General features: G+C 56.4%; 6 protein-coding genes across 6 annotated transcripts; 3 read left to right on the top strand and 3 right to left on the bottom strand.

The window, feature by feature from the left end:
• Positions 1–660: 660 nt before the first annotated feature.
• On the bottom strand, positions 661–1,457 carry IE81DRAFT_31945 (hypothetical protein). The gene has a single exon (XM_025512728.1). It carries the CDS (start codon positions 1,239–1,241, stop codon positions 786–788), a length of 456 nt encoding a protein of 151 aa, XP_025366563.1. The 5' UTR covers positions 1,242–1,457; the 3' UTR covers positions 661–785.
• A 926-nt stretch (positions 1,458–2,383) lies between these two features.
• On the top strand, positions 2,384–7,621 carry IE81DRAFT_369128 (hypothetical protein). Its single transcript, XM_025517210.1, has 7 exons — positions 2,384–3,384; positions 3,463–3,629; positions 3,701–5,636; positions 5,700–6,334; positions 6,413–6,804; positions 6,875–7,302; positions 7,381–7,621. The coding sequence occupies exons 1-7, from the start codon at positions 2,727–2,729 to the stop codon at positions 7,467–7,469; spliced, it is 4,305 nt and encodes a 1,434-aa protein (XP_025366562.1). The 5' UTR covers positions 2,384–2,726; the 3' UTR covers positions 7,470–7,621.
• Positions 7,622–8,454: 833 nt separating this feature from the next.
• Positions 8,455–9,942, top strand: IE81DRAFT_306619 (hypothetical protein). The gene is made up of 6 exons (XM_025512346.1): positions 8,455–8,752; positions 8,834–8,939; positions 9,062–9,149; positions 9,257–9,321; positions 9,396–9,410; positions 9,489–9,942. The coding sequence occupies exons 1-6, from the start codon at positions 8,464–8,466 to the stop codon at positions 9,628–9,630; spliced, it is 705 nt and encodes a 234-aa protein (XP_025366561.1). The 5' UTR covers positions 8,455–8,463; the 3' UTR covers positions 9,631–9,942.
• A 198-nt stretch (positions 9,943–10,140) lies between these two features.
• Positions 10,141–15,668, bottom strand: IE81DRAFT_350208 (hypothetical protein; the record flags this gene model as incomplete). The annotated part of the gene is made up of 3 exons (XM_025516493.1): positions 10,141–10,255; positions 10,328–10,855; positions 10,933–15,668. The coding sequence occupies 3 exons, from the start codon at positions 15,666–15,668 to the stop codon at positions 10,141–10,143; spliced, it is 5,379 nt and encodes a 1,792-aa protein (XP_025366560.1).
• Positions 15,669–16,696: 1,028 nt separating this feature from the next.
• IE81DRAFT_31849 (hypothetical protein) lies at positions 16,697–16,998 on the bottom strand. The gene has a single exon (XM_025512608.1). The coding sequence runs from the start codon at positions 16,954–16,956 to the stop codon at positions 16,744–16,746; it is 213 nt and encodes a 70-aa protein (XP_025366559.1). The 5' UTR covers positions 16,957–16,998; the 3' UTR covers positions 16,697–16,743.
• Positions 16,999–18,475: 1,477 nt separating this feature from the next.
• On the top strand, positions 18,476–20,621 carry IE81DRAFT_31826 (hypothetical protein). The gene is made up of 3 exons (XM_025512600.1): positions 18,476–18,755; positions 18,845–19,059; positions 19,141–20,621. Exons 1-3 carry the CDS (start codon positions 18,611–18,613, stop codon positions 20,446–20,448), a joined length of 1,668 nt encoding a protein of 555 aa, XP_025366558.1. The 5' UTR covers positions 18,476–18,610; the 3' UTR covers positions 20,449–20,621.
• Positions 20,622–21,084: the final 463 nt, after the last annotated feature.

Genomic DNA, 21,084 nt, shown 5'->3' with positions numbered 1-21,084 from the left:
GAATGTTGCTTGCGTGCTAGCTAGAACAAAAGGAAAGCCTGATCAAACTGCTATGGAGCCTGAAGACACGATTAGCTGCGGAGTGCCGTGCCAAGTGCTCCCGTTGACGAACGAATGTTGCTTGCGTGCTAGCTAGAACAAAAGGAAAGTCTGATCACACAGCTGTGGAGCCGAAAACGTCAGAGTAAAGTTTTGGAAGGTTCGTGCAACGGCTGCCGTGGCGCGCAGGAGACATCACCATCCCAGGATCCTTTGAGCGCTGAGCGAGCAAGCTGAGGCTCCCCGCACGCGAGGCTCTTGGACAAACGCCAGCTCTGCCGGCTCAACGCGCCGGGGGCAAGTGCGCGCAAGTGAGGTGCGAAGACTGCTCAGGCTCGCTTTGCCGGAAGCTGAGCGCGTGCACCGCCGCATTGAAAGGGTGGCCAACGGCTTTGAACGCAAGCGCGTGCATAACCTTCCCTCAGGCAGAGGGTTGAAATGATGAACGGTCCAGCCCGTAGCATTGCTCGAGTCTCGGCGTACTGGAGGGACAGCAGGAAGTATCGGTGCCCTTACCTCTCAAAGCTCTTCTCTGGCGCGAGTGCCCCGCCAATGTATTCTTCGATGGTCTGCTGAGGTAGACCTACCGGATTGTGGGCGGAGCGGCCGAGCGCCGTCGAGCCTACTCTCTCGCATGGCGGCGAGACCGGCCCTGCGCAGATCCGAGCAGCCAAGGAATGGCATGCGCGGCAAGATCAGAGCACATTCGATGCGCAAGCAGCTGAGGTCGATGCACGGGGCCAATGTCAAGCGTGGAAGTAGCAGGCGACCGCGATCGGGTCGCATCGTCGCGGACTTAAGCGGCACCGCATGTGTCGTTTGATGTGCAGGTGCAGGTCAGACGAGCACTTTCCCATCAGGCCGTCTTGAGCGGGTTTCCATCGCGATTTGACAGGGCAGTCCTCCCTCTTGGAACCCTCCTCTCTTCGGCAAGCGCCCAGATCACTCCATAATGTGACTGCGAGATGACTCTCCAGTCCCAAGACGAGTAGATGGCCCAAGCAAAGCTGCTGATCAGATCGCGTCTGTGCTTCTCTGCGCGGATGCGTGCAAGCGCGAGTGAAGTTTCGAATGTTTGACGTGCTTCTAACGGTTCCTGACCGTTTAGGGCAGACGCGCGGAGTATTTGCATGCGCGTCTGGACGCTTAGCGTGGATAGGTTGACGCCCAATCAAGCTTGTGTGCTCCCTTTGCGGTCGCATAGTGACCTGAATGTGTAAGTCCTAGATTCAGCCAGTGAGCTGTCTGCCTGCTTCCGCGTCCGAGCATGATCTCGAAGATTCTTCTGCGGCTGAGCTCTATACGGGAGTAGGGCAGAGCATCAGTTATGAGGGGTGACGCGCAACATGGCAGTCCTGGTCAGAAACAGTCTGATGAGCTCGTGTCTTTGGGAGCCGCCTCAGCTTGAGCTGCTCGTGGTCACCTGATTATCAACCAGCTAAAGGCTGACGAGCGCCTTCGTGCTCGCTGTTATGAATAAGTCAGGACTGGTTTAGCGAGCAGTGTGAGTCTGAATTCGCTCGAAATCGTCGTCGCTGTCCTGCTCAGTGGTAAAGAATCCTAGCGGCATCGCATACATCCGCTATCACACCCCCTCGGCCAGGCGTCTCATCGTATGCTGGAATGTGTGAGATATCACGGGCGCATCACAGCGCAGATCCACTTCCCATCGCGGCCCCGGCAAGAATGCTGTCCCTCCTCGCTCAGTAGGTCGCGACGTATCCTGACGTTCTGGTAAGTCGGTCGCTCTGCGATCCTGAACGTTGACGTGTGGCCTGTCTCCAACCACGCAATCACGTGAATCTGGGGCATCCAAAGGCTCTTCTCACTTGGGCCATGTATCAGCATGTCGGGCAGTCCGCATGTCCGCACGTCTCGTCGAACTTGTTGCACTCGACTCAGACTGCGCTCTTTGAGGTTGGTGCTCCCCTTCTTGCGTCCCTCTGAGCAGTTTCTGTCGCCCCGGATGGTGGAGCACGACCCTGCGGTAGGCGTGGCGCGCCTCAATGTAATCAGAGCAGCTGTGGGGGCGACGAGTTTCGAAAATGCAGCACGCCCGCGAACGCTCGCTACCAGCAGCGTATCACGTGCACAGCACGCTGCGACTGCGATGTACACCACCACCGTATGTGCAACGACTCTATCAGCATGCAGGTTTTGTGATTCTTCGTGATTATTCGTGATTCGTGATTGCGCTTTGCGGTTGAGACGGAGCCCACGATTCCGTGGTTAGGCGGGGCACAGCATGCATCACGCACGCACGCACGCGGGCAGCAGCAGGAGCAGCATGCCCAACGTGGAGCTGCATAGTGATACAGCACTGCAGTACCACGACCCACGCTACCGTGCTTGTCACCGCCTCGTGCAAGCGCGGTACCTGACGCCATATCTCCAGCAGCAACGTGACGGTGACCGACAGAGAGGATCACAAGATGCGTATCGTGCTGACGGTATGTCTTGTAAAGTCATCGTAGCGAAGACGGATCGTCCATCTCTCAAATTTCAACCTCTTGACTGCCAAGGGACGAGACAAGCTCTCGGTTCGAGGACGAGTCTGGTCAGAACCTCACGAGACTGATGCGAGGTTGATCAGCGCAATCAGCGCCCTTGCCAGTAGTACCTCTGGCGGCCCAGTCGACAAGTGGACAACAGCGCTCGGGATCGATCTTCTCCTCGAGTCGGCAAATATGGCGGCCACTGCAGCCAGAAGGCTGACCTACAGCCTGCCACCTCGAGACGATACTTTGCCAGAATTTGCGATCCCATCGCTACAGTCCAGCTTTCAGCGCCGAGGCAGGAGTCAACCGCTTTTGGAACAGCTGCCCCCCTCCACTCCGGTACCAGCTCGCTCAAACTTTACATTCCAAGAGAGTGGCAGACCTTCCCATCCACGTCACACGCTGCCGGTCACCTCTCTCGCGTTGGATGTCAGTACATCCGTGCAGGACCAGGAAATGGCTTCAACCTCGCAGCATACACCGCGCGGCATCCTCTATACTGGTGGGCGAGATGGCCTGCTCGCGGCTTGGGAGCTCGGCTTGCCGCTCAGGAAGCGGCGCAGGCAGAGAGCGGCAGCGTGGGATGACGAGCTGCGCGATGGAGCACAAAGAGAACGAGACAGCGACGACATTCAGTGTGTTGCACAGCATCATGTGCCCGGCGCTTCGGGACTGGCGTCTGATCTAGAAGATGAAGTCGATGAGAGCGAGACCCCAGTGGAGCAGCACTGGCAAGTGGATCCATCGCGAAGAGATGAGCCGCTTCCGCAGCCTCGCTTCAGACAGTGCGTGCAGAACCACACGGACTGGATCAACGATATCCTGCTCTGCAACTCGAATCAGACCGGTAAGTCCCAACACGCTGCTTCAACTTGATCTGCTGGCTCCCGCTGATGTACCAACCAAAATATGTTGGTGTTGACAGTCGTCTCTGCTGGCTCAGATGGAACGCTTCAGGTATGGAATCCGCACGACTTTCGGAGCTCTATGACACCTCAGGTCCTAGGCAGTCATCGTGACTATGCTCGAGCCCTATCCCACGCCCGCGAAGCAAATTGGGTAGCCTCCGGTGGCTTTGATTCCGTGATCAAGGTGCGTCTTCGTCCCCTTTTCCACTTCTTGAGCTTCATGTCAAGCTGATCTCTAGCTCTGGTGGGTCGCAGCTCTGGGATATTCAGGAGACTAGACCTGAGCCCATTATCGAGTTGGCAGAGAGCGCTGTGAAAGCCTCCGTGTATGCCCTCTCGGCGAATCCAGCTGGTAGTGTCATCTCGGCCGGCACGCCAGACAAGGTTGTCAGAGCTTGGGATCCGAGGAGCGGCGCAGAGATAGCCTCGCTGATCGGACATACCGACAATGTGCGGAGCCTAGTGGTGTCTGAAGATGGGCGACACCTGTTGAGCGCATCAAGCGACTCTTCCATTCGACTGTGGAGCATTGGCGAGCGTCGATGCCTGCACACGTTCACACATCATTCCGAAAGCGTCTGGAGCCTCTTCTCCGATCACCCGAACCTCGACGTCTTCTACTCAGGCGATCGGTCTGGATTGGTTTGCAAGGTGGACTGGGAGAGATGTGCAGAGGTGGCAGAAGGAGAGTGCGTGGTCCTTTTCAAAGACGCCGGCACCAACAGAGCTAGCTCGAGGGGTCGCGCGTCTAACGGCACCAATAGGACCCATGTCGGCATCCACAAGATCATCGCTCAAGATAACACATATGTTTGGACAGCCGGTGGGTCTTCCGACGTTTCTATATGGAAAGACGTGCCATCCCGCATGTCCAGAGAAGCACTGTATCCTATCGAAGGCCCAGCTACAGAGTCATCAACAGGCCTTCTGGCCGATTTTCCTGCTCCCGCTGTCTCGACACCGCCTGCGTCAGCTCAAAGCGGCCTCAGCTTACGGAGGCCAAGCGCCCTCAAGCATTCTTCTCAAGGCTCCGCGCCCTCTCCAAATGTCTCCTTTGCGCAGAGGTCCAGACACGATTCGCCAGGTCCAGGTCTCCGATTCGACGCCAAATCTCTACCTCGTCAAGCAAGTGGAGTTTCAACGCGCACCCATAGGTCTTCTCACTCCAATGCATCGCTTGGAAGCATTGAAGGCGCAATGAAGGCCTCTAATGGCGCCGCAACAGGGAAGGAGATGACAATTTCCGCCACCAGCACTGACAGTGTGCATCCAGCTGCAATGCTCTTCGGCATTCCGTTCGATTCCCTCGTTTGTTTGAGCCCAGCCAACGATCCTTACGGCGCCTCTGTCGGGTTGGGAAGTCTCAGCGTTCGCGATCCAGATGTATACTCCTCGCACTCGGCATTCGCTGCCAGACGGAGCAGTGCGGCGCTCCCATCCGGAAGGCCTTCTCTGTCCTACGACTCGCGCCAGTCGCCTGGCCCCAGTGCCATTCCTGCACACCTACACCTACCGTCCAGGCCTCTCAATCGGCCCAAAAGTACAAGATCCGCAAGCATTCGGTTCGCGCCTGAAGCGGAGCGTCTCCCACGCGGAAGTGCAGCTGGTCTCGCCAATGACGACATGTGGGAAGACGATGTCGTGGACGAGGCATCTGACAGTGACGACGAAGATGCTGTCGAAGAAGCTGCTCTCGAGGCGAGGCAGAGGTACGAGGATCGAGAATTTGCGGTTGAGGCCGTACCGCTTCTCAAGAAGCCCGAGAGCGTAATCGAAGGCACGCATGGACTTATTAGAACCTCGGCTCTGAATGACCGACGCCACGTTCTCACCATCGATACTGCTGATGTGGTCGCGCTCTGGGATATCGTGCGCGGGGCTTGCCTAGGTACCTTCAGACCCGACGACATTTTGCTCGCTCATCAAGACGGCTTTTCGAGCGATGCCTCGGACTCAAGCGACTACAAACACACGCAGACCGCCTCGATCTCGAGGCTACCTCCTGCGGAGGCTCTGAGTCTTGTGAAGGAAAGGATCGAAGGGGAAGAAACGGCACCACTGTGGTGCAACGTGGATGTACGGGGCGGTCTGCTGTCGGTGCATCTGGAAGAACAGCGGACTTTCGATGCGGAGCTTTACGCCGACGAAGCGGTTTTTCTGGATCCGTCGGTCTTTCGCGAGGACCAAAGAGGTGAGTCGTTCGTCTCACTTTGTTCGGCTGGCAATCGTCCGCTGAATCAAGCACGTGCCCTAGTCAATGTCGGCAAGATGGTGCTGCGCAGCTTGCTCAAGTCGTTCGTAGAGACAGAAACTTCCGTGCGCTCGACTGCCACACCTTTGGTCCCTGAGGGCGTCTTGGCCGCCGAGCGGCCCGAGGTGATGCAAGCTGGGCCACTTCGTATCAGCATCCCGCGAACTCAACCTCACGGTCATCAGGGCCTTGCAAAGCGTGACTTTCCTCACACGCCAGGCATGACCATCGCGCTTGCCGAACCTGCCAGATCGCCAGCCATCTTGGCCACCAACTCTTCCCCGCTCACTCCGACGGCGAGCCGAGGAGGAATCGCCGGATTGACGAGCTCCTTCTCGGCTCTCGCCTCCGCTTCTGCACAGACCCCTTTGGCGACGACCCTGCCGGGAGCATCGAGCGACTATTTTTCGCTAGCCAACTCGAGCACCGCCATCAACACGCCTGCTCCGGCTGGTGAGTCCAGAACCCCAACAAGTTCTCGGCCGCAGACACCTGCTTCGTCCAGCAATCAAGTCTCGGGCGGTGCTGGGTTAATGAGCCGATTGAAATGGGGTAAAAGTAGCAAGAGCGAGCGCGCGAGCGCCCAAGACGTGAAGGCTACGACGAAGGTCGCTGGTGCTGGTGAGGAATCAGACACGGTGAGTGCGGGGGGGTTTCTTGCGCCGTTTGCCGCATCATAAGTGAGCTGAAACGCTCAAGATGGATGGTCTCCGCAGTCTGCCAATGACGACCTCTCCAATTTGCGCCAATTCTTCACCAAACCGCTCAGCATTCCGCCCCTCAACGAAGTCCCCGTTGTCATCTTCCCGCCGGACACGACGATTTTGATTGAGACGAGTTCTTCGTTAGGCACTTGGGAGATAGTGTATCGGGGCCTGGTCCGAACAGGAAGTGCGGATGTAGCTGCCCTTGAGACAAGTGCACCGCGCTGGGTGTTGGATGCTGCGCTCCACAACAAGGCTCCTCAGCAAACATTATCAAAGATCAGCTTCAATCTTGTTCCCTGGGTCGCGCCTGAGCTTCGCGACAATGCCGGCGGCGAAACGACGATCCAAACCTCTGCAAACGGCTCTGTGCTGCCCACTACCTTACCTGAGCTTCCTAGCGGGTGAGTGCGCATCCCATCTTTCATCTCACAGCGATATGCCCTTGACACTCATCCGTCATCTGCTATGCAGCAACGCCCGCCTTACTGCAACCCGCATGCTGCGCATCAAAAAGACGTGCGCTTATGTTGCGGAGAAGCTCGAGATGATTGCCTCAACAGATTCGCGCAACAACAGCATCGCTGGTTCCAGGCGCGCATCTGCAGATGCTCCCGCATCGGCGTCAAATGGCGGTGATGAGACCAAGAAGAGCACCGCGGGTAGCAGTGGTGCCAAACGCTCTCTTGGCTCTGCTATTGGCCTGTCCGGTGCGAGCACCGCTGCTTCGGCCACCTCCGGGAAGGCGACTTCTGGGTCTGCAGGGAGCTCGCCCCCTACGTCTGCACAGGCTGCGATACTCGCCACGCAGAATGCCACGTCAGCTACGGCAACGGCTACTGAGCAAGATGCGACCGAGCTGATAGAGATCTTGTGCAACGATGAAGTCGTACCTCTGCATGGTGAGTCTTGCTGACCACACATTGACCTTTGTTTGGAGCGTCAGCCGCTAAGCATGACCTTCACTCCCTCGTTCGCAGTCACGCTTGCCCAAGTTCAACGGTTCTGGTGGAAGAGCGGCGGCGATGTAGAGCTGCAATATCGCCACAAGGCAGGTGGGTCTTTGTAAAGACTCCATGGTTATCGCTACGTGTCTTTGCCAAGCTTCCGCGTGATGCTTGTTTGCTTGTCGCACCTTCCATCATTGTAACAATGTCACGTACAGTGCGTCAAGCGCGAAGGAGTCTTGTGTGCAATGCTGCAAGATATTTGGTGTAGCGCAGAACATTCGGCATCGCGCTGCTGCTGCTGCTGCTGCTGCTGCCACTCTGACTGAAGTTGTGGTTGCGCTCGCGGAACTCGATCTAGTGAGCGCGGACCAAACCCCGCACAGCACCTTCCCGTGATGGACTAGCTGGCCCGCACGCTCAGCGCGCTCGAGCCATGCAAGTCGAGGATAAGACCCATGCACCAGCTAATCGTGAATACACCAAAGACACCGAGCGCTGCTGCTGCTCCTGCTGCTGCACGATGATCGCCATTCGTGTTCAAGGCGCAGCATTCATTCATTCACTTGCCTCCCACACGCAGCTGCGACGAGTGCGAGTGCTGATCAGCCCACACTCGACTCGGTGTTCAGACGGAGGCCTCACTTCGCAACGCTGCCCACAGCTACACCCGTGAACGAAAGCTCTCACAGACCTTTTGCGATCGACAGACTGCTTACCAATCTGGCCGCAGACTGGTGCTGTTACCTTCCTCGACGTCCCGCTCCCGGCTACTCGCTTGTTCAGGTCACCTCTTGCGCAGCCCACACATTTCTCAAGATACCTCGGGCCGCAGCGCGTTTTGCCTTTGAAGTCGATATAGCGGTGCATACATCATACCTGCGACGCACGGACGACCTCCCTATCTTTTGGCGCACACATCGAGAAGCTCGTCGGTGCGACCAAGGAGTCGTGACATCCATACGCCATACCCTAGGCGCTGTGGTCATCAACGGGCAATCTCGATACCTGCACATTCTTGCTCCAGTGCTTTCGCTCAGAGTATCTGCACACATCCCGCCGCGTCTCCAAGCACTCTGCTCCATTGTCTCTGCGGCATCAACCAGCGTCAGCATCATGTCTCGCTTCGGAGCGTTCTACTCTCGTTCGTTTGCTCAGAGACCTTGGTTGACACTAGCAGTGACCAATGGCGGACTCAGCGTAGTGGCCGATGCGCTAGCCCAGACTTTCGAGCTGTCACAAGCGCAAAAAAGCGGCAACACCACTTCATCGAGCAGCAGCGGCTTTGATCTTGCTCGCAGTGCCAGGTTTCTGGCTTTCGGATCAGCCATGGCTCCGCTTCTGGCCGAATGGAACAAATTCATAGAGCTCAAATTTCCCTTGAGAACCGGTGGGACCGGCTCGGGTGCTGGTCATGCAAAGACGGGCAGTGGTCTGCCGCTCAATTCTCACGAGATGGGAAAATTGGGCAGTCCAAAGGGCAAAGGGGGCAGCGGTGCGGTAGCTAGATACTCTACCGCTGCAGCTGCGAACATGGGCAAAGTCAGCTTCTTGGCGCTAGGAAAGCGGGTCATTGTGGACCAAGGCACATTGTAAGTCGCTGTCGGATCCTTAGCATTCCGATTCTGCACCGGGTAGCTCCACCTTGAATTTTCACAATGACCGAATCTCACGGCGTCTATCTCTCTCTCTCTCTGACTCTCTCTCTCTTCAGTGCTCCGTTCGGTCTCGCACTCTTCGTCGGCTTCATGGGGTTCATGGAGGGCAGAGATATGGCGGGCATCGGCGAGAAGTTCTCGAGCGTGAGTGCACAAGGTGGAAAGAAGCAGATGAAGAGCGAGCACCAACGAAGCTGTCATAATGAATCGTCTCGAATGTTCCTGATTCTCCTCGATCGTGCCGGCCTCAGATGTACTGGCCCGCTCTTTTAGCAAATTGGCAAGTTTGGCCCCTGATCCAAACCATCAACTTCCGGTAAGTCCTTGGTCTCGTTTGACTGGCGATCGTGTCCTGTGCTAACCTCGTCCCCTTTTGCATCCCCCCATCAGCTTCATGCCTCTCAAGTGAGCTTGGAAAGAGGCACGTCTGTCGGCCCAAACACGATCGAATGCTGATCAGCGAGCACACGTTTTGCCCGACAGGTACCGAGTCCCGTTCGTATCTCTCTGCGGTGTGGGCTGGACCATCTTCTTGTCGGTTTTGCAAGCGGCAAGACAAGGTGGGACTGCCGAAGCTGCTATCGGCTCTGGTGGGGCTGATGGAGGTGTCCAGGTGCACTCATAGAAGGCATGATATTGCAGCGGAGCAACATGTCAAGACGCGGGCTTGCCGATGTTGCAATCATCACGAGCGGCGAGCCGACAAAGTCAAGGAAGGCGAGAGCGACAGCGACAGCTACTCAACCTCAACGCCATTTGACACATTCATCAGCAGACAGGAGACCTCAGCACAGCGCTGTACTATTACATAGTGTCTCTTTGCACAAAGCAGCTTTGCGGCGCGATCGGGTAAGGGTGACGACATGAACGATGCTTTGTACAACAATTGTCGCGCGAGCTTTTGTGTGGGCAGCGACGGTGGTGCGTGGGTGATGGGAACAACCAGAGAGACAGAAATAAAGTAATCTGGTGGGCCCAAAGTGGTATAGGATGCGTGCAAAGAAAGAAGTAGAAGAGGAAAAAAAAAAAGATGCGGCAGATGTCAGCGCGTCGGGGGAGCACGCTTGGCCTCGAGGGAATCTCGCGCGCGCGGTAAGAGGCGGAATGAAGCCGAGCAGCAGAGCTATGCCGAGTCCTACAATGGCGGCAGCGCTGGTAGAGCGCGATCAGACGCGGGAGAGATAGGTTGTAGCTTTCGGAGGGACAGACGAGCTTGCGCCAACTCGTCCTGAAGGGCATTGAGTTCCTCGCTGAATTGAGGTGGAGTGCAGGGATTCGATAAGGATGGAGCAGACGTCACTACGAGATACCTCTGTACTCACAGCAGTTGGATATTCTGGCGGCTACTCGCTTCTTGCACCTCTTCGATTCTAGATTGAGCCTCATCCAGAGCAGCTTGAGCATTCTTGAGCTCCTTTTCAAGCTCAGGAACGCGCTCAGCCGTCTTCCGAACGACTACAGTCGCTCTGAGCTCGCGCTCGAGATCTCGGACGCGTGAGACGAGCGACGTAGAGTCCATGCCAAGTGTCAACGTGCGAGGTCCGGCAGAGCTGCTAGAAAATGCGTTTGCAGAATTCGGGCCAGCATTCGCGCTCGGGCTGAACGCTGGGGCGACCGACGGCGCCGAGGTAGGCCCACCGGGTGCGGAAGGTGACCTGCTCGCAAATCCGCGCGTAGACAAAGTAGACGGCATGACGTGCAGAGACGGCATCATGCTTGCTGCCGAGCTCGCGACCGATCCCGAGCTGGAAGATCTAGACAACGCAGCTCTGCTTGCCACGGGGATTTTCTCGCGCAAATTCTCCGGCGCTGGCTGCATGGCGGACTGCAGATCAGCCAGCGTGGAGTCTCTGCAGACAATACGAAGCTATGTCAGCTGATGGAAGCAGCGATGAGGGCGACATTTTGGTGCCTGCCTCAGACTTACAGCTTACGTTCGCGAGCTCGACTGAGCGCGCTGCTGTTGTTGGTGGCCCGTTCTCGTGTCTGCATAAGCTCTTTGCACCTCGCTTCCAGACGCTTCACGTCTTGTTGAAGCTGGTCTCGAGACTGTTCCAATGCTGTCGCGCGATCGACCACAATTCGACCCACGTTGATCAATTTGCGAATGCGGTCGACGAGCATCTCGGGGTTGTCCTTGCCGACGTCAGAGCCTTCTTCGGTGCTATCCCGAGACAGCAAACTGCCTTGAGATTTTGCAGACGATTGGGACGAAGGCTCAAAGGCGGCCCGCAACAATTGCAGCCTCGCATTCGAGCCAGCGAGGTCGGCGATATCAACCTTCTCCGAAAGCATCGGCGTGATCTTCGCTAGAGCAGCGCGACAGGCCGCGAGCTCGAGATTGACCTTTTGGAGGCTCGGCTGCAAGACTTGTTCACCTTCGGCCTCGCTTCCCGCCACTTTGACAGGGCTAGCTGGTCCACTTCCGCTCATGTTGAGCATGCGCGCCTCGGCCAAATCTTCTTCGAGCCTTCGATTCTGCTTCTCGAGCAGGGCGATACGAGCTTCGAGCTCGTGCTGGACCTGTCGCGCTCTGTCGCTAGTTCCCGAGCTCAGTCGAGAATGTCGATCGAATGACGAGCCTGCAGCGCTCAGGCTGCTTTGGCGCTGGAAGACTGCGAGCTGACGCTTCGCACTTTCTGCTTCGACTTTCCAGCGCTCGAGGTCGTGCTCCGCAATCTGCAGCTCCGTTTCGAGCTTCCTAACAGCGCCCGAGTTGAAGCCGCCACTTTGAGCTGCCGAATCCAAAGACTCGCCCGCGCTGCTGCTACCAAGTCGCTGGAGCTCGTCAGCCATGTCAGAAATATGCGTGCTCATGCTGGTGATCAGACCGTCGATATCTTGACCGGCAGTCTTCGCCTTCTTGTTTGAGGCGAGTCCTTTGATCTGTGCCAGGAAGTCGTCCATCTCTTCCCGGCCTTCGTCTTTGCCAAGGAGACGTGCGCACCGTTCGTCTTCCTTACGAAGTCGGCGCTCGGCGCTTTCGAGCCTTCGTTCGAATGCGACGAAGAGCTCGGCGCGGTCCGACATGAGCTTTCGCTCTGCGCTCACCTCGATCTCTAGGTTCGAGAGCTTTTTGGAAACAGCAGTCTCGCTAGTCTTCAGAGCTGCACGCTGCTTCTCAACTTCGGAGAATTTCGCAGTGGACTGCGCGAGCGCTTGCTCCGCCTTGCCACGCAGGTCTGTTTCTCGTGACAGCAGCTGCTCGAGCGTCTTGTTCCTAACGGTGCTGGCGTCGAGGTCGAGTCGGTGCTGCTGTGCGCCTTCCAGGTCGGCCTTTAGATTCTCTATCTCGCGTTGCCGTTCTGCGGCGAGCGCTTCAGATTCGAGGCGAGCTTTCTTAGATGCTTCGAATTCTGCATCGGGCACAGATGAACCTTTTGGCCTCTTGCGCTCCTCTTCAAGCGAGCGTTCTGCAATTTCAGCGCGCTGAATCAGAGCACTGACCTCCGCGCTCGTCTCTACAACCCGGTCGACAGCAGCTTTGCGCTCGGTCTCAAGTTCGCGCTCCATTCGCTCAACTGACGCCTTTGCAGCTTGAAGCTCGTTGCGCAGAGCAGCGTCCGTCTGGCGTCGAGCAACCTCTGCGTCTCGTCGCTGATTCGATCTCATCTCGGCATCCTTTGCCGCGGCGCTGACAAGTTCCATTTGGCCTCGGAGGACCTCGAGGGCCTTTTCGCTGGTGTCGAGTCTGCGTTGCAGCTCGTCGCTGCGACTTTTGCTCCTGATGACTTCCGACGCCTGCTCCTCGAGCCGAGACTCCAGCTCCTCCGTCTTGTCCTGATCGCGATCCAGTTGCCCGGCTTGCTCGTGTTCATGTAAAGTTTGGACTAGTATTTCACTCTGTTCCTTTGAAGCCATTTCAAGGTCCTTGACGCGGCAAGCGAGTACACTTGCCTGATGCTCTAGCAAGCGGCGGCGCAAGTGATCCATCTGCTCGTACACGCTAAGCAACTCGCGCGTGACAGCATCAACGCGATCTTGAGCATTGATGAGCTGGTCAGCTGCCCCGCCACCAGTCTGCCCTCCCGGCGTGCGCACCAGGGGCGTGCTCGGCGACTCAGGTTCAACCAAAGGATTGCCATCAACATCGCACTTGCCTCGGGCGTTAGTAATGGCATCCCTTTTCCCGCCTGCAGTGCGTTGCAGCTTCGCTGTGGCATCCCGCATACGCTGCTCCACCTTTAATTTGTGTTTGGCAGCTTCGGCTTTGCGCTCCAAAAGCCTGAGCTCCTTCTTCAGCTGCTCCACGTGCTCCAGCGACTCGATGTTGGTGTATGCTTGAGCATCCACGATGGCCGAATCAGCCAACAAAGCAGTGATGAGGGCGTCCTTGCTAGGTGCGATTCCATTGGCGGACTGCGGACCTACGGAGGACCTTTGTGACCGGGCGCTGAACGAGACGTTGGAAGGTCTTCGCAAATGTGATCGAGAGGAGGATGAGATCGGACGGGCAGAATGTGCAGAGGGAGAGCCGCCGCTCTCGTCGTGAATGGAGGTGCCCCATTCCTCCGAAAGCGGATCTAGACCAGCTGAAGTCAGCCCACCCCAGCTAGAGGCAATCACACTCAGACCGCCAACGCTGCTGGTTCGAGACATAGCTCTTGGTCTGCCCCCCGGCCGTCGAGCCGTCTTGTCTGTTTGCGCTCCGGACGCAGAGCCCGATGGATCGGCGCCATCCGTGGGCAAGGCCAGCGTTGCGAACTGCGACCTAGGGCTCACATCCGGAAGAGGAGCGTACAAAGGATTGGGCGACAGGGAAGACGGCTTGCGACTGTGATGCGTTGGTCCGCTCGCCAGCAAAGCGAGTCCGAGCCGTGGAGAAGAGGAAGCGTGCGACGAATCGCTTGACGGCGTGGCGACTGTCGAAGAGCTCAGCACGTGAAGCCCATTAGCCCTGCCCTTTGCTGCACGAGCAGTGTCGATCGGGGTGGGTTTGGAGGAGAAGAGTCGACCACTACCGAAGCTACGTATGCTGCTTGAATGATCCCGCGAAACATCGGAGACACCGCTTGTAGAGCTATGGGAGCTGTCCCCTCGTAGTCTTGACAAGCCTGGCGTGTTGCTTCGATCGCCCGGTGCTCCAGCCGCACTCAAGCCATTCTGCACCTTGAGAAGCGAAGCGTCTCTGGACGCTTTCGCATTCTTTGCGCCTCCCGAAGCACCGTTCGTCTGACGCCTTGGGGTTTGCAACCTTGCGTACTTCTCGCTGATCGCATTCGGCACCTCTATCTCTTGGCCTTGAGCTAGCGGTGTCCTCAACTTTGCTTCTGCGTCGTCAATCTCGTCCGGCCACTCCTGCTCCGCTTGAGCTCTCGCTGTTCCTGGATCGACGAGCGAAATGTTGGGAATGTCTGGAGATCGTTCAGGTTGATTGCTTGCTAGCTTCGCCTCTGCGGAACCACCTTTTGCGCTGGATTGCGCACTGCCAACTTCGCCATTCGTATTTGATGCCGTCATTCTTGCACCATTCTCAGGCCTGGAAATTGCAACTCGTCTTATCGCCGTAGAGACCACTGCAGAGAGGTGATGATTGCTGGCGGTGCTCATTACGCTGTCGCTCCGATTCAGTCTAAGATCTAGGCTAGCGGCTTCGCTAGCGTCGCCTTTGCCAGGCGAGGGGAAGGTGTCCGGATCGATGGCAGCTAGCTTCTTTACAACCAAGTCGTCGCTGTCCTCCGTGTCCTTTTCGTTCCCACTACTGCCGGAGGTCACCGCTTTCGACTTGACATCCAACTTTTCCTTTGCGGCGGACTTCCTCTTGCGAGTGGCTGATGAAGAGGCGCTGCCTTTGGAAGTCCTTCGGGCATCCTTTGGGCGAATCTTTGGCGAGATAGGCGGGGTCTGCGTGCTCTGATCCACAAAGGTGGAAGGCGGTCTCGCAGGCTGCTCGCCCTCAAACGAGAAGGAGAAGGGAGTAGGTGGCGGTTGCCAAGCGTCCAGCTGAGGCGGGTAAGGTTTCGGTGGCGGCAAGGGTGGGGGTCCGCTCTCTGTTGTACCGCCGTTGTCGCGAGCAGAAGAGGAGTAGGCAGGAGACTTGGATTGAGGAGAAGTTGCTGCCCGCAGTGCGTCTGAAGAAGAAGATTTCTTCAGCGCGCCAGCTCTCTCTTGCTCCCTCCTCTCCCTGTCTTTGAGAGCGGCAGCCAGAGGACTGTTGGCGGAAGCGACCGGCGGTGAAGCTTTCGAGCTAGAGTGGGTGGGGCCTGCGGCGGTGCGTGTCCATTGAGCTTTGCCAGGCGAGTTCAGGCTTTCACTGGACGAGCCAGAGCCGAGACCAAAACGGTTGTTGGTTCCCGATGCCGGCGCCGATGCGGCACTGCCAGGAACGGGCCTTGAATCGGCGACCGAACCATTTGCGCTGTTCGACGTACCAGGGGCGCTCCTCGATTTCGAACTTTCAGCCTCCTCTGCCGCTTGCACATTGATGGGCGGTGGTCGCAAGGGTCGCCGTGCATTCCCGGCCGTACCTCGCACACCTTCAAACCGCCCGCTAGTGGCGGACTTGTTTGACGCCGTTGCAGGAGCAACAGGAGCAGCGGCAGAGGTGGAGCTACTGGAATTGCCTCCGCCTCCGCCTCCGCCAAATGCTGCTATACGCGCGCGCACCACAGATGAAGATGTTGGTGGCATAGATCGCGCAGGGGTGGAGGTTGAGGAGCTCATCTTCGTGCGAATTAAGCGGGTGATTGACCACGGGCCTCTCCTGCTCCGCGGCTACGCTCCAGCAACTTTTAGACTCTGACACGTGAATCGCCTGACAGCAAGACCGTTGAATGGGCTAGGAGCCTTTCGATGCGAGGTCAGAAGCTGCAGGTTGAGGAGACGGGCTTGGATCCTACGTTTGCCCCGTCAGTGTAACCGCATGGTCCTGAAGGTGGCTTTTCCAGCTTGCGCGATGACCGGCTAAGAGGGAGCAAGCCTGCGAGAACGGGGCCGAATGAGCGGTAGGAAGAGGGTCGATCGATGACGTTGGTGAAAGACAGGTACGAGGATGTTGAGCCTGTGAGGACACCTTTGGCGATGCGTGCCCCGCTCCTCTCTCTCTCTCTTGGTGCGTCGGCTCGTCGACCAGCGATGCCGTGTAATACTTGGTGCGATTCGATGTGCGCGCGGAGAATTGCCTCGGAGAATACAATGCGCATTTAGGAGAAGTTCCAAAGTGGTTTCGAATGTCAATGGTCTGCGCAAATGATGATCGCGAGGAGACGATGGATGGAATCGACTGGTGAGTTGGATGTAAGCATATTCGGGAGCGGTACGATGATGCACATGCAGTTGTGTGAGTAGCCTAGCCTACGCTAAACGCCAAGCTTGCCATATGAACGCGTCAATTTGCGACTGGACGCTGCTGATGCATTCCCCTCAGCTGCTCGATCGTCCATTCGCATTGTTGACGATAGCTGCTCCCAAGCTCATCCATCAATCACCAATCACAATCTCGCCGTCCCTACACCAACGCGTGCAGCAGTCTGAATTGGCGTCTTCCTGATATGCACGCCATGTATGCACCACACGGCAGCATCAGCCATGTCTACAGGGCATAGGAGTCGAGAGCAGCTCTCTGCCGGTCGCTTCCATGCATGCATGCATGCAGCAGGAGCGCTGCAGCAGCAGTGGGACAGTTCTATTTATTGTGGTTCACTCACGAGTATAAGCTATATAGCTATAGGAGTCTAGCTGCCCCTGCAAGTCTTGATGAGTGCTGCAACGGAGGAGCATTCGTGATTTCACGATTGCATCAAATGCACGCACTACCCCGCTGCCGGCGTGCCTTGCGGACAGCAGCCAGCAGCCAGCAGCCAGCATGTGCAGCTAGCTGCGCATGCACGCTGCACAATTGAAGAGTCACGAATAGACCAGCAAGTCCAGCTGAACCCAAAGCAGCACGCATCGCAGCAGCGCAGGAACGACGCAGTTTGTATTCTGTATGTGCACAATTGGAAAACCACATCTCCCATGCAATCTTTTAAATCTGATTGAAAGTCAATACAGCTCTCAATCTCCACGGATCTCAGGGATGAGGAACAAGTCCGAAGCAAGAATTAAGAAGCGAATATGGGCAGCATCGTCGCCTTCCGTATGTAGGCACGCACAGATCCCGCTGGATCTCTTATTTCTTCGCTTCAATTCGTAGACTCACTCTGCTCCTGTCGGTTCGTGATTGCAATTCACATGATCTGTGATGACAATCCACTTCATCCACTCAAGACTGACCTGTATTCGCGAAGATATCAACACGAGTCATCCGGCCGACCACTTTGACTGACTCCTCTTCGCGACTTTATACGCATACTCCCGCTGCATCCTTCATGGTGCGGTCGTGCGCGGTAATTCGATTCAGGATTCACGTGATCGTGATTGTTGGTTCAGACTTCGAGACTCAATCGTGACTTTTCGATCAGACTCACAAAATCTTGAATTTAACTTCAAGCCTTTGAATGACTCCTCAAGATCTGATTGCATGCATGGCCACCAGTCAAGAGTCTTAAGTCAAGAGTCTTGAGTCGACGAAGAGTTGGTGATGATTTGTTGTGAATTGCGCTTTGGCAATCAAGAATCAGACTGTTGTGACTTTTTGTAATTGCGCGCGTGCGTGGCGGTGCAGTCACGCGTCGAAGTGATTCAAGATTCTGATTCAAGCTCGAGTCACGAGTCACAGTTGGCGGTTATATTCGATCGTGATTTAACATGACTTTGCGCGCGCCGACTTGCAAATCAAGAATGCGTGGCTGTGCTCGAGCCATCAGCATATATGCATCAGCAGTCACGAGTTGGCCATCGCTTGTTTGACTGATAAATCATCAACAGCTAGCTAGCTGGACGTCTAAGCGCGGCTCTGCTCATTATTCCGTCGATCGCCAGCACTCGACTCAGACCGCGCTGCGGACTCAAATTGAAAATGTATACGTATGACAACCGATCCATAAATGCCATACAAATCCCTTCAGGATGGGTGGCTGCTTGGAGCAGTCTTACACGTCAAAGTGTGACACGGGCTCGCGACTCGTGACTCGATCGTGACATACAACACTCATCAGACTCACAGACTCACGACTCACAGACTCTCTGACGACTTTGTTTTGACTTTTGGTTGTCGCATGCATGCATGCATGCATGCAATATATCACATCAATGATACGCCTTGCATGCATCTTTGGCTGCAATGGTCCAATTCGTTCGTGACTGCGCGCTGCATTCAGATTCGCTATAACCGGTCCCCCGCTCGATCTCGCATATATGCTTCCATGTCCAAGACCATCACGACAAGTCGTGAGTATAGGCTTCGCATAGCTTCCGAGGCCATCCCTACTTCGCTCTGTACATGCCACTTTTGAAGAGATTTGGGCACACACACGAGACGTTGACCATTGATTATTCAACGCGTGCAAGCTTTGAAGGGGAAGGAAGATCGGAAGGTTGAACAAAGTATTCAGCTTGGATTGAATGCGCACGCAGCAACCTCCATCATTCGCGGTACAGCAACGCTCATCAAGAAAGTGTTGCTCTGAGAACTCATTCCATCAAGCGATCACTCAGATCGACCTTTCTCACTCCTTGCCAGACGCGCAGCGGTGATCCTTCGCTGGATCAGCCACAATCGCAAGATGTCCAACAATCGAGAAGCAGCGCCCCTCACGAGGCGCCAATCTCAGTCGGCCTCCAACGCAAACGATCCGCGCTTGTCGGCCTACCCAGTCTACCCATTGCGCTTGGCGACAGCCTCTGCCGAAGCTCACGCGTCCGTCAAGTGTGAGTGACGCAATCTCTGATTCCTGTCGCTATCGCGTGGAAAGCTCGGCTCAAATCACACCAACACTATTCCCACGCCCTCAATACAGTGAACTTTAGACCTTCTTCGGCACCTCATCCGAATTCCTCCACTGGTGCACTCTACGCACAAAGCGCTGCAAATTCTTCCTCTTGGACTCTTGAAATCGTTGCTCCATCCAACGATGCAACGTCCAATGCTCAATCCAAAGCTTCGCGCTTCACCGGCGAACGCACGCCAGGCAAAGAAGTGGAGTTTGTCGCTGTTTGGGATCCTGAAAGCAGAGTGAGTGCATCTAGACAGTCGCCCTCTCCTGCTCGGAAGAAGCGCGTAGGCTTACCGTTCCAGCTCTGCATCCACATCAAGACCTACGTGCTCTCGCCGCTTGCGTGCACGTACAGTCTCAAGCACGACCGCTCTGCTACAACCTTGTCCGAACGTGCGCAGCAGCTCTTATCCTTGTCGCCAGAACCACCTTCGGGTACGCGCAGACGTGGTCGCGAATCGCAGCCAAGTGTTGCTGGAGAGAGACCAGCCAAAAGCGCCAAGTTGGAAGAAGCGCGCAATGCCAAATCCGATGCCCATGCCAGAGCGAGCCACGAGCAGCCTCGAAGAGTGACACGACGCATGTCCTCCAACGAGCACTCTTCCAGGCATCAAGACGCGTCGCCAGAGCAGAATCGCGACGCGACGTCAATAGCTTCCGAGCATCGAGTTGGCGAAGCGGAGCCCGGCGCACGTATAGGAGGGGGACAACAAGAAGCCGTGGAGGATGGTGAAGAAGAAGAAGAAGAAGAAGAAGGAGAAGAAGAAGAAGAAGAAGATGATGATGATGAGGACTTCTTGGCCCAGCAGCTTGCAGAAGCTCTCGATCGAGCATCTGCATCATCCTCACAGCGTCATTCCGACTCTGGCAAACAGTCCTCTTCTGGATCTCCATCCGGGACCACGAGCGCAGTGAGGCCTCTTCCCGCCATCGCTGCGCTGCGCAATGAAAGTGTGCAAACGCCAGGCACCACTCCACGAAGCTTGCATGTCGATCCAAGCGGCGTATCGGCACCAGAAGTTGCTACTTCGTTTTCCGCTGCCAGCAATCTACTTGGCAGTCCTGCAGCAGCAAATCTTGCTCCATTGGCGGGACCAAGCGCTTCTGTGCATGCGGGTCATGCTTCTGGCTTGGGTCTGGGTTTGGGTCTAGTCACCAGAACTTCTAGCCCCACTTCTCCTGCTCGAACGCCCGGCTTGGCACACAGCCCTCTTCCTCCTACGAGCGGTGCTGCAGCTTGGGTTCCACCTGCAAGCAGTCACATTCACATGACGTCATACGACGATATGGACGATTCGGCGGAAGACGATGAAGACGACGAAGATGAGGATGAGGATGATGAAGAGGAGGAAGGTGCCGATGAGGACGAGGACGAGGACGATGATGATGCGGACCTAGATGCATTTGCTAGGCGGCTTGAAGAACAGCAACAACAAGAAGCAGCACATCCCGCAAACGCTAGCCACGCACCATCATCGCCCGCCATCGCGCAAAACAAATCCACCACATCTCAGCAGATGACCAGTCGCGCACAATCCGCACGTCAATCCGTCTCTGCCAGAGCAAACGTTTCCTATGGTCTGGGCGGCCGTAGGCGCGAAGAAGACGATCTCGAAGACTCTGACTGATTTCCCCTCTCCTATCGCTCTGTTCCTCGCTCCTCCCCCTTACACACCTCTCTGCCACTCACAAACGCATCAGACCTAGATCCAAGCTACATCTTCAATAGCAATGCGCGCGCACTCCATTCACGTCTCTCAGCCGAGCCGGCAGGAGATCTGGTGCCATTTGGAAAAGAGCAGGGGCCAAAGTTATGATTGGATTGATCGGGAAGACGGGAAAAGATTCATGATGTGCGCGTGCAATTGTCAATGATCCGAAAGGGGGCAAGGGCTTGGATGGGGATTCGTCATCATGGCGCAGCTGTCAGGGCAACCGCCGCGACTGTTCATGTCGGGTTGGATGATGCGGATTGAAAGATTTCAGAAGTGCGCGCGCTCCGGTACAGCTGCACCGGATGGCACCACGCCAAAGATCGCCTACTGTGCGGTTTGAGGTAGTATGGAAGGGCTTTCGAGACGAGGGGTGCCGAGGATGCTGTTCGTGCGAGAATGAGGCGGGCTCTTCACAGCAGGCGGAGGCACCCTAGTGGGACTGTCCGCACTTCGCGCAAAGCTGCTTCGTTCGCCAAAATTGCTTGTCGCAGAGGCGAGCGCGCTTCCTTGCTGCGCCGCAAACGTCGAGCCGGACCGCAGAGCAGGTGA

Source organism: Ceraceosorus guamensis (genome assembly GCF_003144195.1).
Source record: "Ceraceosorus guamensis strain MCA 4658 unplaced genomic scaffold IE81scaffold_120, whole genome shotgun sequence".
Classification (NCBI taxonomy): Eukaryota; Fungi; Basidiomycota; class Exobasidiomycetes; order Ceraceosorales; family Ceraceosoraceae; genus Ceraceosorus; species Ceraceosorus guamensis.
This window is presented reverse-complemented; position numbering and strand designations above follow the sequence as displayed.